General features: G+C 38.2%; 1 protein-coding gene across 1 annotated transcript; it reads left to right on the top strand.

Annotated features, from left to right (window-relative positions):
• Positions 1–1666: 1666 nt before the first annotated feature.
• Positions 1667–5186, top strand: LOC306758528 (UDP-glucuronosyltransferase 1A1-like; the record flags this gene model as incomplete). The annotated part of the gene is made up of 9 exons (XM_079243855.1): positions 1667–2194; positions 3283–3346; positions 3429–3577; positions 3684–3811; positions 3904–3997; positions 4085–4210; positions 4280–4367; positions 4463–4682; positions 4800–5186. The coding sequence occupies 9 exons, from the start codon at positions 1667–1669 to the stop codon at positions 5068–5070; spliced, it is 1668 nt and encodes a 555-aa protein (XP_079099981.1). The 3' UTR covers positions 5071–5186.
• Positions 5187–12726: the final 7540 nt, after the last annotated feature.

The following is a 12726-nucleotide window of genomic DNA, read 5'->3' as shown; positions in this document are numbered from 1 at the left end:
GATTAAATCTAGAATATCAGACAAGCAGTTAGTTCAGCGTCAGAAGGTTCAGAAAATATGTTAATTCATTCATCCTTTCATTCATTTTCCAAACCGCTTAATCCAACTCAGGGTCGCGGGGAAGCTGGAGCCTATCCCAGCTGTCTTTGCAGAAAACATGTGTTCACTTAAAACCAGTTTAAACACCACGACACATGTCAAGGAGAAACATCTAAAGGTCACTGTAGAGTTTTATTCTAATCACCTAAAAACCACCAACAAGACCAGAAATCTAGGAGTAGTGATGGACTCAGACCAAAATTTAAAAAAAACACATTAAGGGAATAACAAAGTAAGCTTACTATCACCTTAAGAACATATCAAGGATAAAAGATCAGATGTCACACCAGTCCATGCTTTTATTTTCAGTTGGCTTGATTACTATTGCTGTGTCTTCACAGGTCTTCCTAAAAAAACAATTAGACAACTGCCATTAATTCAGAATGCTGCCACTTGAGTCCTCACTGAAACCAAGAAAGTGAACCACAACAGTCTAACTCTGAGGTCTTTACACTGGCTGCTATGAATGGTTAAGGAACAAAGTACATCAGAGACTTCCTATCCCATTATGAACCTATCAGGTCATCTTGGATAAGGTCTTCTATTAGTTTCCAGAGTCAGAACAAGACATGGAGAAGCTGATTCAGCTTCTATGCTCCACATGTCTGGAACACCCAGAAAGCCTCAGATCAGCTAAAACACCCGTTTTCAGATGGACTTCAGTAGTTTTTATTCAAAGCTATTTTAAGTTTATTTTAAGTCCAAATCCACCTGTTTCTTATTAGCTGGAATTTATCATGATTTCAATTCTTTTTTATCTAATGTTATTTCCCTTTCCTTATTTTATTGTTTTAATTTGAACTTATGCTTCTTATTTTCTAAGTTTTTATTGTCTCTCTAAAGCACTTTGATTCACCCTGTTGTTGAATTGTGCTATAAAAATAAACTTGCCTTGCCTTTGCCTTACTTACATACAACTGATTCGTATAAAAAAGAAAACAAGATGTTACTGCAGAGCTTGATGACAAAAAGAAAAACATCTAATTATGCAGGACTGTGTGAGAATAACAAATATATGAGGGAAGATCTATTGAAAATAATTATTGTGGCTGCAAACCAGAATGCACATTTGTGCAAACCAAGACAAATTAGGTACACTATTTAACAGTCAGATTACAAAGCCTTCAAATCTTAACATTGTTCAGCATAAGTATGGCAATGTCACCCTCGTAACTCTTCTCCAGTCCTCCAACTATAACGGTGCATTTCCTTTTGTGTGTGAGCAGCAGTAAATGAAATAACTCAGTAACAGACACTGCCCACTTACTGACTGCAGAGGACTAAGATAAAAAAAACCAACTTCCATGGAGGACTTTGAACGCACACACACACACACACACACACACACACACACACACACACACACACACACACACACACACAACTCCGTTAACTCACAGGAATTTCAGTAATCCGGACAGAGGAACCAGAAGGGAAGGAAACGTTTCACCGGAGCATTTTGATTAAAGGAAAGTGATTCTCTCCGGATCTATTTTCCTGAAATTGTACGGTGTCCTTGTTGGATTCTGAGAAGACACAAAAGTTACAAAGAAAGACGGAAAATACAATGAGGAAAGTAGTAATCGTGTTTTTGTTTTTACTCCTCTGTGTGGCTGTGGACGTGAGTCGTGCTGCAGATAAGACGAGGGGATCTGAGAAACAAAACCCCAAACCACAGAAAACAAACAAAACCGAAGAAGCTGACCCTGTTCGTGCCAGCGACAGGCTTTCATCACCTTTTGTAGGTAACCTGCTGGTGGTGCCCATGGATGGAAGCCACTGGATTGGCATCAAAGCCATTGCTCAGGAAATGGGTCGGCGTGGACACCGGGTTACTGTGGTGATCCCAGAATTTAGCATGAAGATGGGCCCAGGAAAACACTACACCACCATCACCTATCCTGTCCCTTATGACCAGGCTTTCATCGACCATCTGATGTCTCTCAACAAGAACCTATTGAAGAAATCTACGAAGCCTTTTATGGAGAGGATACAGTCTAAATTCTCTCAAATCCATCGCATTTCCAATTTTATTCACACCACTGCAGAGAGCTTCCTGTTCAACACCAGTCTCATCTCACATCTGGCACAGCAGGTGAGTGTAAATGCAAGGGGAGAACACAATTTACAATTTGACATTTTCAAATTACATTTTGGGGGAGGGCATAGTTAGCTATTTCAGCTTAGCCCTCTGTAGAAAGTTTTCATAGAGGATACTGAATGAAAGTGCATTAATCTTACAAATACAGTAATGTCAAAATGTTTTTGTGATGGGTTATTAATGAAAATGCATGGTCATGCATATCTGTGAAAAGGAAAAAGCAGCTTTTGCTGTCAGTTCTGCAGGATATGCTTTTTATATGTATACATGCATATTATGTGTGTGGGGGAGAAATGTTACATTATTAAAAAGTAATTTATGAAATTTATTTTTGATAAATTAGACAAAAAACCACCAGAAAACATTACTTATTAAGTAGGCTACAGATGTTTAATGAGTGTACTGAAGTGATGCTTCATTCCTGTACTGGGATGCAGTTTAATGAGAAAACACAGAAAACTCTACTGTGCTTTTCTTCCTCTTTGTTTCCATTATTTTTACAAACCCTTTACCAAACCAGGAATAAAAACTAGAAATAACTATTTAGTTAAAAATAGTATTAGCAATGGTAACATGTTTCAGGGAATCTGCAAGAAAGCCAGGATCTGGTTTTATTACTTTTTTAAAGCACTGTTTGACAGCTATTGCTGGTGAGAAAGTTCAATTTTCTTTCTTATTAATGTATTTCAGCTGTTCTTGTGGGTCAGACTTGCTTCATCATGTTTTTAGCTTCAGAGAGCACCAAAGTTTAAAGGAACAGACTGAAGGCTTTACATGAAGAACTCATTTGGGTGTCATATGTTGTTGTTTATATAGATATACAGGTAACTATTGATGTGGACAAACACTACTATACCATCATGACGGCAGAGTTTTGAACAATACACTGATTATAAACCTCACTCCTTAAAACTGGTGGATGTTGCATCCGTGACTTTCAAAAATGAAATCTAAGTCTGGATTCATCCCCCTATCAGGATGTTTTCCACACTGCTCCACTTCTTCTTACACAAGCTCAGTCTCAAACAAGATGGAAATGAACCTTTTTCTTTTCAACATCTCTTTTTCTTTTACTTTGATAGAAGTTTGATGCCGTTTTGACAGACCCTATGGTGCCTACAGGTTCATTAATAGCTCGGAAATTTGGTGAGTTGCCCCAAAGTTAGGTTCTTTTGGCATTTCAGTGCACCTGTATATGTTCTGACCAATCAATGCTTAAAACTTTCAGGCATCCCTACTGTTAATTTGCTGAGGGGGATTCCATGTGGTCTGGATATGAAGGCAGCTGGTTGCCCCTCCCCAAACTCATATGTGCCTCGGTTTTTCACTGGATACACAGACAGAATGAATTTCAAGGAGAGAGTTATCAACACTTTGGTGAGTGCTTAAATCCAGACATGCACAAAAAGGATGGCTAATTTTTTTTTCAAGTTATTGTTTCAGACCAGGCACCATTACCTTTCTGAGTATATTCTTCACACAGGTACATTTAGTGGAGCCACTTTTCTGTCGAGTGCTGTACTGGCAGTTTGACTATATGGCCTATCAGTTCCTGGAAGAAGAGGTGGGAATAGCAGAAGTACTGTCAGAATCTGACATATGGCTGCAGAGGTAACACATGCAAAGATCATTATTTATTTGTGTTTGGAAGATTTTTTTTTTTTCTTACAAGTCTTCCTGTCGTATGATTCTGTTTTCATAAGGATTGACTTCACACTGGAGTTCCCCCGTCCTCTCATGCCTAATATAATCCTAGTTGGTGGAATAAACTGCAACGTGAGAAATCCTCTTCCTCAAGTAAGACATGGATTTTAGGTTCCTATTATTATTCTGAATATCAATCAGATTAATAAATGCAAAGTGCAATTGTATGCATTTTTACAGGATTTGGAGTCGTGGGTTTCAGGACAGCACGGTTTTGTAGTCTTCACTCTGGGCACCATGGTGTCAGATATGCCAGAAGATCTCACCTCCATTTTTATAGAAGCTTTCAGACAGATTCCACAGAAGGTACAAAATATTTACGTGATCTGTGATAATAAATCTCAAATCATAAATTAAAACATCAGTTCCTGACAGGTGATATGGAGGTACACTGGGAAGGTTCCTGACAACATCCCAGATAACGTGAAGATGATGAAATGGGTACCTCAAAATGACCTACTAGGTGTGTAAAGTGCTGCAAATCTTTAAAAAACATGTGAGTCAGAACTGATGATGTCTCACATGTCACATCTGTTTGTTTTACATGTTGTGTATTAGCCCATCCTGGTGCACAAGCTTTCATCACTCATGCTGGCTCACATGGTCTGTTTGAGGGATTGTGTCATGGTATTCCCATGTTGATGTTGCCTGTTAGTGGGGACCAACCTGATAATGCAGAGAAAATAGCAAGCAGAGGAGCAGGAATCGTGCTGGACATAACATCCGTCACCACAGAAATAATAATTCAAGGACTGAATCAAATCATCAATGACACCAGGTGAGGAGTCAGAAAGACAATCAGAATATGGATTCTGTTGGTCTAATCTGTTCTATCAATCATTCTGGATCAAGTCAAATGTGTCTGAGCTCTTCCTATCCATCTGTGCACATGCAGGTACAAGGAGAACGTGCAGAAGCTGTCATCTCTTCATAAAGACCGGCCTGTTGATCCACTTGATCTTTCAGTGTACTGGACAGAGTTTGTGATGCGACACAAAGGGGCAAAGCACCTGAAAGCTGCTGTCCATGGCCTTAACTGGTTCCAGTACTTCTGTCTGGATGTAATAGCACTACTGGCTGCTGTTGTGTTGGTTTTTGTAATAATGCTGAAACAATGCATGAAAGTATGTTTCCAGAAAGTTGGCAGAAAGAGAAAGCAGGACTAAGACGATGACTACTCCCGTGTGTAAAGTTGTGTAAAGTGTCAAGTTTTACAGAAAAAATTGACGATAAGAACAAGCAAATTAATGTGGTGATCAAAACGGCTTTTAATTAAAAGAGTCACAGCACGAGCAAAGCCACATGAACATCTCCAAGCTTCATTGCTGTAAACAGAAAGTAACAGATAGAAGGATATGACAGGAGTCATCTGAGATAGAAAGGAATGTTAGATATACCACACATCTGTGCCCATGGGTTTTTGAAGCCCCTGGCTGCTAGCCGCTGCTGTGTGAACTCCAATGGCGTTCCTTCCTTCTTCCACTGTCGCCAGTCTGGCATGGACAGCTTGCAGTGGCTGTGATCCCCTCCCATACTGAATACTTAGATGTAGAAACAGGTCAGCACTGTTTTTTTTTTTTTTTTTTGTGATGAATGAATTATCAGGGTATTGGGGTATTGGTTAATTTGATAATCCAAAAAATGCAGGATTTTCATCAAGTCTCTTTACAATTTAACAAATTTAATAACAAAGCAAATGGAAAGATAATTCTTTAGAAACTATCACAAAAGGAGGAGCAGATATTTAAGACATTTTTCTGTCCCATTTTATACATCTGTATATCTGTTTTCTTCTCATGATCTTGATCTTCCTCTCCTCCCTTTATCCAACACTGTCCCTCTCTATAAATTTCTTATGCCATGCACAAAGTTGATGACGTGATAGTAAATGTTCATTAATCTTTTTTTACCGCTTATTTCAATTAAGTGTCGCGGGGAAGCTGGAGCCTATTCCAGCAGTCATTGGGCGAGAGGTAGGGCACACCCTAGACAGGTCACCAGTCCATCACAGTGCCAACACAGCAGGACAAACAACCACTGAAACGGAGAATTTAGAGTAATCAATAAACCTAACTTACATGTCTTTGGATGGTGGCAGGAACCCACACGTACACAGGAAGAACAGGGAAACTGCACAAAAAGGCTGCTGTTCAAACCTCCCCCAGCCAAGCCAAGGTTCAAACCAGCAACCTTCTTGCAGTGAGGTTGCAGTTCTAAGCAGTTATTCATTTAACTTTGTTGACCGTTTATCCAACTTTGTTTTAATGAACCACAATACACATTTTCTACAGGAGCAGCCATTTTTTGAGGATTCTGTTAAACAGAAGGGCTTTCTTTAAAAGGGTACCTGAAAAATGCCAGTGAAATATTACTTAAAACTTTGATAACCATTAAGTTCATGGAAGAAATTTGACCAAGATGTCATAATTTGTGTGTTATACTTTTAATAGGTTTTATGGACAGCCTTTATATCAAATAAAATCACAATGTGATTGTTAAACTCTGAATGCAATGAAAACTTGAAAATGTAAGCTCCACCTTGTATTCTGAATTGTTTGTAACTTGAAAACTTGGACATTTTGTTTCTGACCATTTTTTTTAACAGAGTTTAACAGAGTGGATTGATGTTTCTTGTCTCAACTTGATTTAGAGTTGAACAATGAGTGAAATTTACCACTGGGGTGTAAATGTAATTTTCATGTAAAAGCTGTGTATCCAAGCACTATTACTTTTGTATTTCTTTTGACATGACTTACTGAATAAAAGGGAAATAATGTGTTAGTCAGCAGCCATGGTTATTATCCATTTATAAAGCAATCTAATCTCCACAGTACTTAAAATGTTGCTTTGAAACAACAACAGAGTAACTGCACTTGGTTGTCAAATTCCAAAATATCTCAAATTTGCCTCAAAAGAAACGATTTTCATTGTGCCGTGTTATTAAATTAAAGGAAGTAAGGCTTTATTACAAGATCAGTAATAATAGGTGTATATATACATATATATATGTTTTAATCATAGTCAGACATCTATGATTGTAAGGTGTAGGCCCAATCACAACAATACCTTCACCAATTTTTACCTGATTTTTCTCATAGTTTGGTTTGTTACAAAGGGAAGAGATATTGTTATGATATAGGTCATTTTTTTTAAAAAAAACTAAAAAAAACTTCATGCTAATATATTTAGTTTATCAACTTAGACTTAGGCTAGATTTTATTGATCCCTTTTGGATGACTCCCCCAGGTAAATTAAAATCTCGAGCAGCAAAAAAAGGAAAAGTAGCATGCACATGAAAAAACAAATGAGTAAAGAGTAAAAAAAAAAAAAAAAAAAAAAAAACCCCAATAAATAGTAAGAAAATAAGAAAATGTACAAACAACTGGCTGGGTGTGTGCTCAACTTCCTCCCCACTCCCAGTTTTTACAGCATCTATGTTCTCTATGTCCTCTGCCCTCCAAGAGAGGAGTTGTAGAGTGCGATGGCATGAAGGACAAAGTTTTGGGCCTGTTGATCCTACACTTTGGAAGCAGCAGTCTATCACTGAACAGGCTCCTCTGGTTGCTATTGACAGTGTGCAGAGGGTGGCTGGCATTGTCCATAATATCCAGCAGTTTGTCCAGAGTCCTCAGCTCTGCCACCGTCACTAGAGAGTCCAGCTTCATGCCGACCACAGAGCCGGCCCGCCTGATCAGATAATCAGTAGATTATCCCCTAGCCTTGGTAGATAATATAGTCGCAGGCTAACGACCAGCAGTTCGAGGTCCTTGCAGCACGAAACTGTCTTTACAGAGACACGTCCTGGGTTACAACAGCAGTTGTTGACATATATGATGAGACGTTTGAAAATGTTTAAAAGAGCTGAAAGTTGGAGAGCTACTGGAAAGGCAGCTGTATACACAGCGCCATGCCAATAGAAATGCTATTTAATGCTATTTTACAAAAACATAAGGTAGCTACAATATAAATGTATAAATTAAAGTTGATCTATTTATTTTTATCTGGTGAAATAGCAAATTAATATTCAACCTTGTGAAATGTAATTCCACACGATCTGCTTTCAATATTTTGCAACCATGCTGAAGAAAATATGGGAATAGTTGCGGGCTTTCTATTGACTACGGTTGACTTTTTTTTCATATTAGTTTATCAATATGGAGATACAGTTGTACTAAGTCTGAAAATAAAGTATTGTATCAAAATTGTGCAATTCAAAAGTTAACTAGAAAAACACCCGGAGAGTGCAAACCTCCGCAAAGGCCTTTTAAAAGTTCCTGGATCCAAACGGTGATCCAGACCACTACCAAAATTAAATCAGTTCTTTCTTTTCAAGTTTCCAACATGTCCAGAAAATTTTATGAAAATCCATCCATAACTTTTTAAGTTATCTTGAACAGACAAACATAAAGCCGGTTGAAAAAACCTACGCAACTCCTGAGCAAGTATGGTTTGTTGAACATCTTATGCAGTGTGCACATTTAGACACAGGATTCTACCATCCTATTTGTGATAGGAAGATTATGACTTGGTGGATGATTTTGCCTGAAATGAATTCACAAATAAATTAAAAACAACATATCAAGTGACATATTTACATTAACAAATAGAAAGTAAACAAAGATAACCTTCTTCATTAATGTATCCACATAGGCTAGATTTGGTCATCAGAGAATCAAAATATAAACTGAGCATACAAACACAAATAAATATCAAACGCAATAAAACATCAAGGAAAGGTAAATCAATGAAACAGTCTGCTTGTTAACTCACAGCATTTCCTTTGTGGTCTTGGGTTTGGAGGGAAAAGACTGGACTAATTTTACTGGTTGGGTTTTATAACTTCCTGGTTGATCCTATTGGCTAACAGTAATGGTGGGAGTGGTGATATCAGGTAAAACAGTGGCAAAAAAAACTTTGATTTAACACCAGTAAAAACATAGCCTCCTTGGAGGTAATTAGTCTACCATGTAAAACTCTCTTTGTGAATCATCAATATATATTTCCATGAATACCTCATAGGAGTAAAATTTATCATTTGCATTTAGTAGATTATCCTCTGTTTTGCCACGATAGTGGAATGACCTCCCAAACTCTGTCCGCTCTGCAGAGTCCCTGTCTACTTTTAAGACCAAGCTGAAGACTCAGCTCTTCGTGGAGCACTACAACACTTAGTATAGCTATATTTAGTGGAAAGTTGGAGAACTTAGCCCAGTTCTTTGCAACACACATTATGGTATTAATTCTTTGTATTATAACATAGGTGATGTTATTGGGTGGGATAGGATTAAAGAACAACGACAAAAAAAAAAAAAAAAAAAAAAAAAAAAAAAAAAGAAAGAAACTGTAGCACTTCATGTAAGGACTTGCGTCCAACTGGACAGTCCACCAGCATCTTCCTACGATGTCCTCTAATGTTTGATTTCGTGCTTGTGTTGTTCTCACTCATATGTAAGTCGCTTTGGATAAAAGCGTCTGCTAAATGACTGTAGAATAGAATAGAATAGAATAGAATAGAATAGAATTCACAGTGTTAACATTATTTATAAACCGATTATGTAGAAAAGTTTGTGTGTAATATAAAAGCGTTGTTTCACAGAAACAACGCTTTCAAGTTTTGACTCTGCTGCAAAACTTGAAAGCGGAGACCCATACAATATGGCGACGACGCTGGTTGACTGGTTTTCTCCAGCACACAAGGAGGCGTCCACCTCCATATATGATGTCTATGTATATGATGTCTATGGTTTAGCCTGCCGGAAAAGAAGACGAAGCAGAAGCAGCAGAATAAGAAGAAGAACTCCTCATTTCCTCGCAAGGTATTTTCTGCAACATTATTTATTGGTAGCTTGCTTTAAACTACAGCCGGTGAGACCGATGTACGTTTTATACTGACTAATGTATAAAAATGGGTAGAAATTACGCCACAGAAGAATCAGATAAAGGCGTTTTTTAATCGAGGGAAGCCATGTCAGGAGAGCAGATGAGACTTTGATGTGATACGTTTGGTTTAGGAAGTAAGTGGCCTTATTATAGGAAATTATCTGGTTGTGATGTTTGGTGCTTAGTGAAGTTAAGTTGTTGGTGGGGCAGAATGGAGGCTTTGTTTTTTTTTTTCTATTCTACTTTTTCTATGAGACTAAACTGATAAAGTTCCCTTAAATTGGAAATGAAACAGTCAAGCAAACTAACATTATTTACTAGATTAAGTCATAATCTTATCAATGATAACATTCCAAACGTGACAAATATTTACATATACAAGAAAACTGTAGTTAGGTTTTCATCTTTCGTAGCAAGAGCACCGCCATTTAGCAGTACTGTAAACGGTAACATTGCGGCTTTGCGGTCCTGATGAGAGTCCTATTGTCCCCATCAAATTAAGAGAGACAACAGAGTGAACAATGGAGACTTTTGAACCAAAAGAGAAGAGGATACAGAAGGGGGGCACTTCTGCATTGCCCCTGGGTGTAAGAAAGAGTTTTACGGAGTTCGGGCTGAAGGCAAAACAGTTCATTTTCACAAACTTCCACTATAACGAAGAACTGTGCTTCTGCCCTGGTTGGCGGCACTGAAGAGGAAGAAACCCTCTGAAGGGCCCCAAGTCTAGGGTCTGTAGTGACCATTTTCTGGGGGACGATTACATAGAGCAGAAAACCTTTGAGTCTGGCAAGCTAGTGGTCCATCGGACCAAAAGACTAAAGTCTGAAGCTGCTCCGAGTATTTTCAATTTCACAGCCTATGATCTGAGCTCCACTGACTGACCAATACGCTCTTAACAGCGGCTACAGTTTACCACAAGGACAGGGCGCAAAATCGCGCCAGACAGGCAGAGAAGAGACAGGTAATGTTAGGGAGTTACAAAGCCAAAACAAACCGTATAAACGAACACCCATCACTGGAACGTAGCTCCAACTCCATCCCTAATTAAACATGCCTTTCTGCTCAAACAGCCTAAGGAACAACTCTGTAACACAGGGTTGGTCTGAAACGACTGTCAAAAACTTTATAAACTACAACTAAAAATCACCCCTGTCTTAAAACTCAAGCAAATTCACATTTTTAAATTGTCCCTTAGCCAGAGGTCATCACAGCTGCTGCAAAGCTCCAGTCAAATAAATCAATTTCTTTCCACAACGTCCTGTTTTTCACAGCAGTTCATCAGGTCCTCCTAAATCCTGGAATTTCCCTCACCATCTCTCTGCACCCTGTATTCTTGTAATGTGTTTGATAAAGCATACAGAATTCCTTTATTTGTAAAAGCATCAACACGTCTCTGTGTGAGGTGACAAATAATTTAAAAAAAAAAAACTGCTACCACAAATGCCAGTTGTCATTAGCTGAGTAAGGCCTGGCTTTTGGTCACATGGGTTACCTTGACTTTTGAACTCTGTGCTCTGCTAAGACCCGCCCTACTCTGCAACTGATTGGCTAGGCCTCTGACCCTGACAGCCCAGCAGATAGTATATTTGAGATTCCATCAATTCATAATCAATCTTAGATGACTAGCACACTTTATCTATTAAAAAACAAAACATACAAAAGATGTAGTACTTGACTAATTCCAAAAGCAAAGTGTAATTAAAACAATAATTGAACATAGAAATATATCCATAACTATGCTATGTGCCAGGCTAGGTAGTCAGTGTTCTTTTCTTTTACATTGTACATGAGTGTGGGTCAGGTGGTTAATGCTGATATTGTAAGGTATGATTATCTGTTATTGTAAGATTTGAACATCGATACTTTAGATAATAAAAGAATAAAACATCAGCTTCTAAAAGAAGTTTTATTCAGACCGAAAGTTTTTTACATCTGACAATCAAATCAAATCAAACTTTATTTGTCTAGCACTTTTCGTGCTTAAAAACAATACAAAGTGCTTTACATTATAAAACAATTTACATCAAAATAGATAAAACACACATACACCCATAGTCCCCTTTCACCCACCCACAACCACCCTCACCCATGCCCTATTAGCCCTATAACAGTTAAAAGAAGATGAATGGTCAGGTACATTTGTACCAGATGTGCACCAGATAAGGAAACGATATTCTCAGGGTGCATCTACACAAAGGGCTACCCTCAACCACGACCACCCAGGCCATCACCATGGGGGCCACCTGGGTCCGGGGAGACAGGACCCACGCCATGTTATTAGAGCTTCGCTGTCACACAGACCGTTACAGGAAATTATTCCTGCCCACCTCAATAAGACTGTTCAATGCTTTTTACTTGTGTCTTAGATAACGACACGAATTTTACCAATGTTATTTATCTCCTCTCAACACCACAACACGCAGTGTTGTTTAAAAATACTCGATAATTGTGTTAAATAATTGAGATCTTAATTTCAGTCAAAATAATCATGATTATATTTTTTGCCCTACTTTCTTGTTTCTTCTAAAGGAGAATAAAAAATTTAAATTTGGTGGTGAGGCCTCAGTGAGAATAACTGGTGCATCTGTACCCAGCCATGTTTGTTCAAAATAAGCAATCAACCTTATTATCTAAAATCAGGTCATTGATAATAAAAGACTTGTTAAAAAGGGAACATACATTTAAAAGTGCCATGTTTACAGTGACAGGTGACTTAAGGACTGTAGGGTTGAATTGTTGATGCTTTGGAAGAGTTCTGAGATTATTAAGGTTAGCAGAGGAACTATGATGGAATCTGGTTTTATATCTTTGAGCAATGATTACAGGGATTGGATGATTATTAATAAGAACAGAAGGTCCAAGTCCAACATTATATGTGCCAGAGGTGGAACTAAAAACATAGGAACAGGGACCTGGGGGACATCAATCGGTGGGGGATGGGC

This window comes from Telmatherina bonti (genome assembly GCF_933228915.1).
Source record: "Telmatherina bonti genome assembly, chromosome: 7".
NCBI classification, from domain to species: Eukaryota; Metazoa; Chordata; class Actinopteri; order Atheriniformes; family Telmatherinidae; genus Telmatherina; species Telmatherina bonti.
This window is presented reverse-complemented; position numbering and strand designations above follow the sequence as displayed.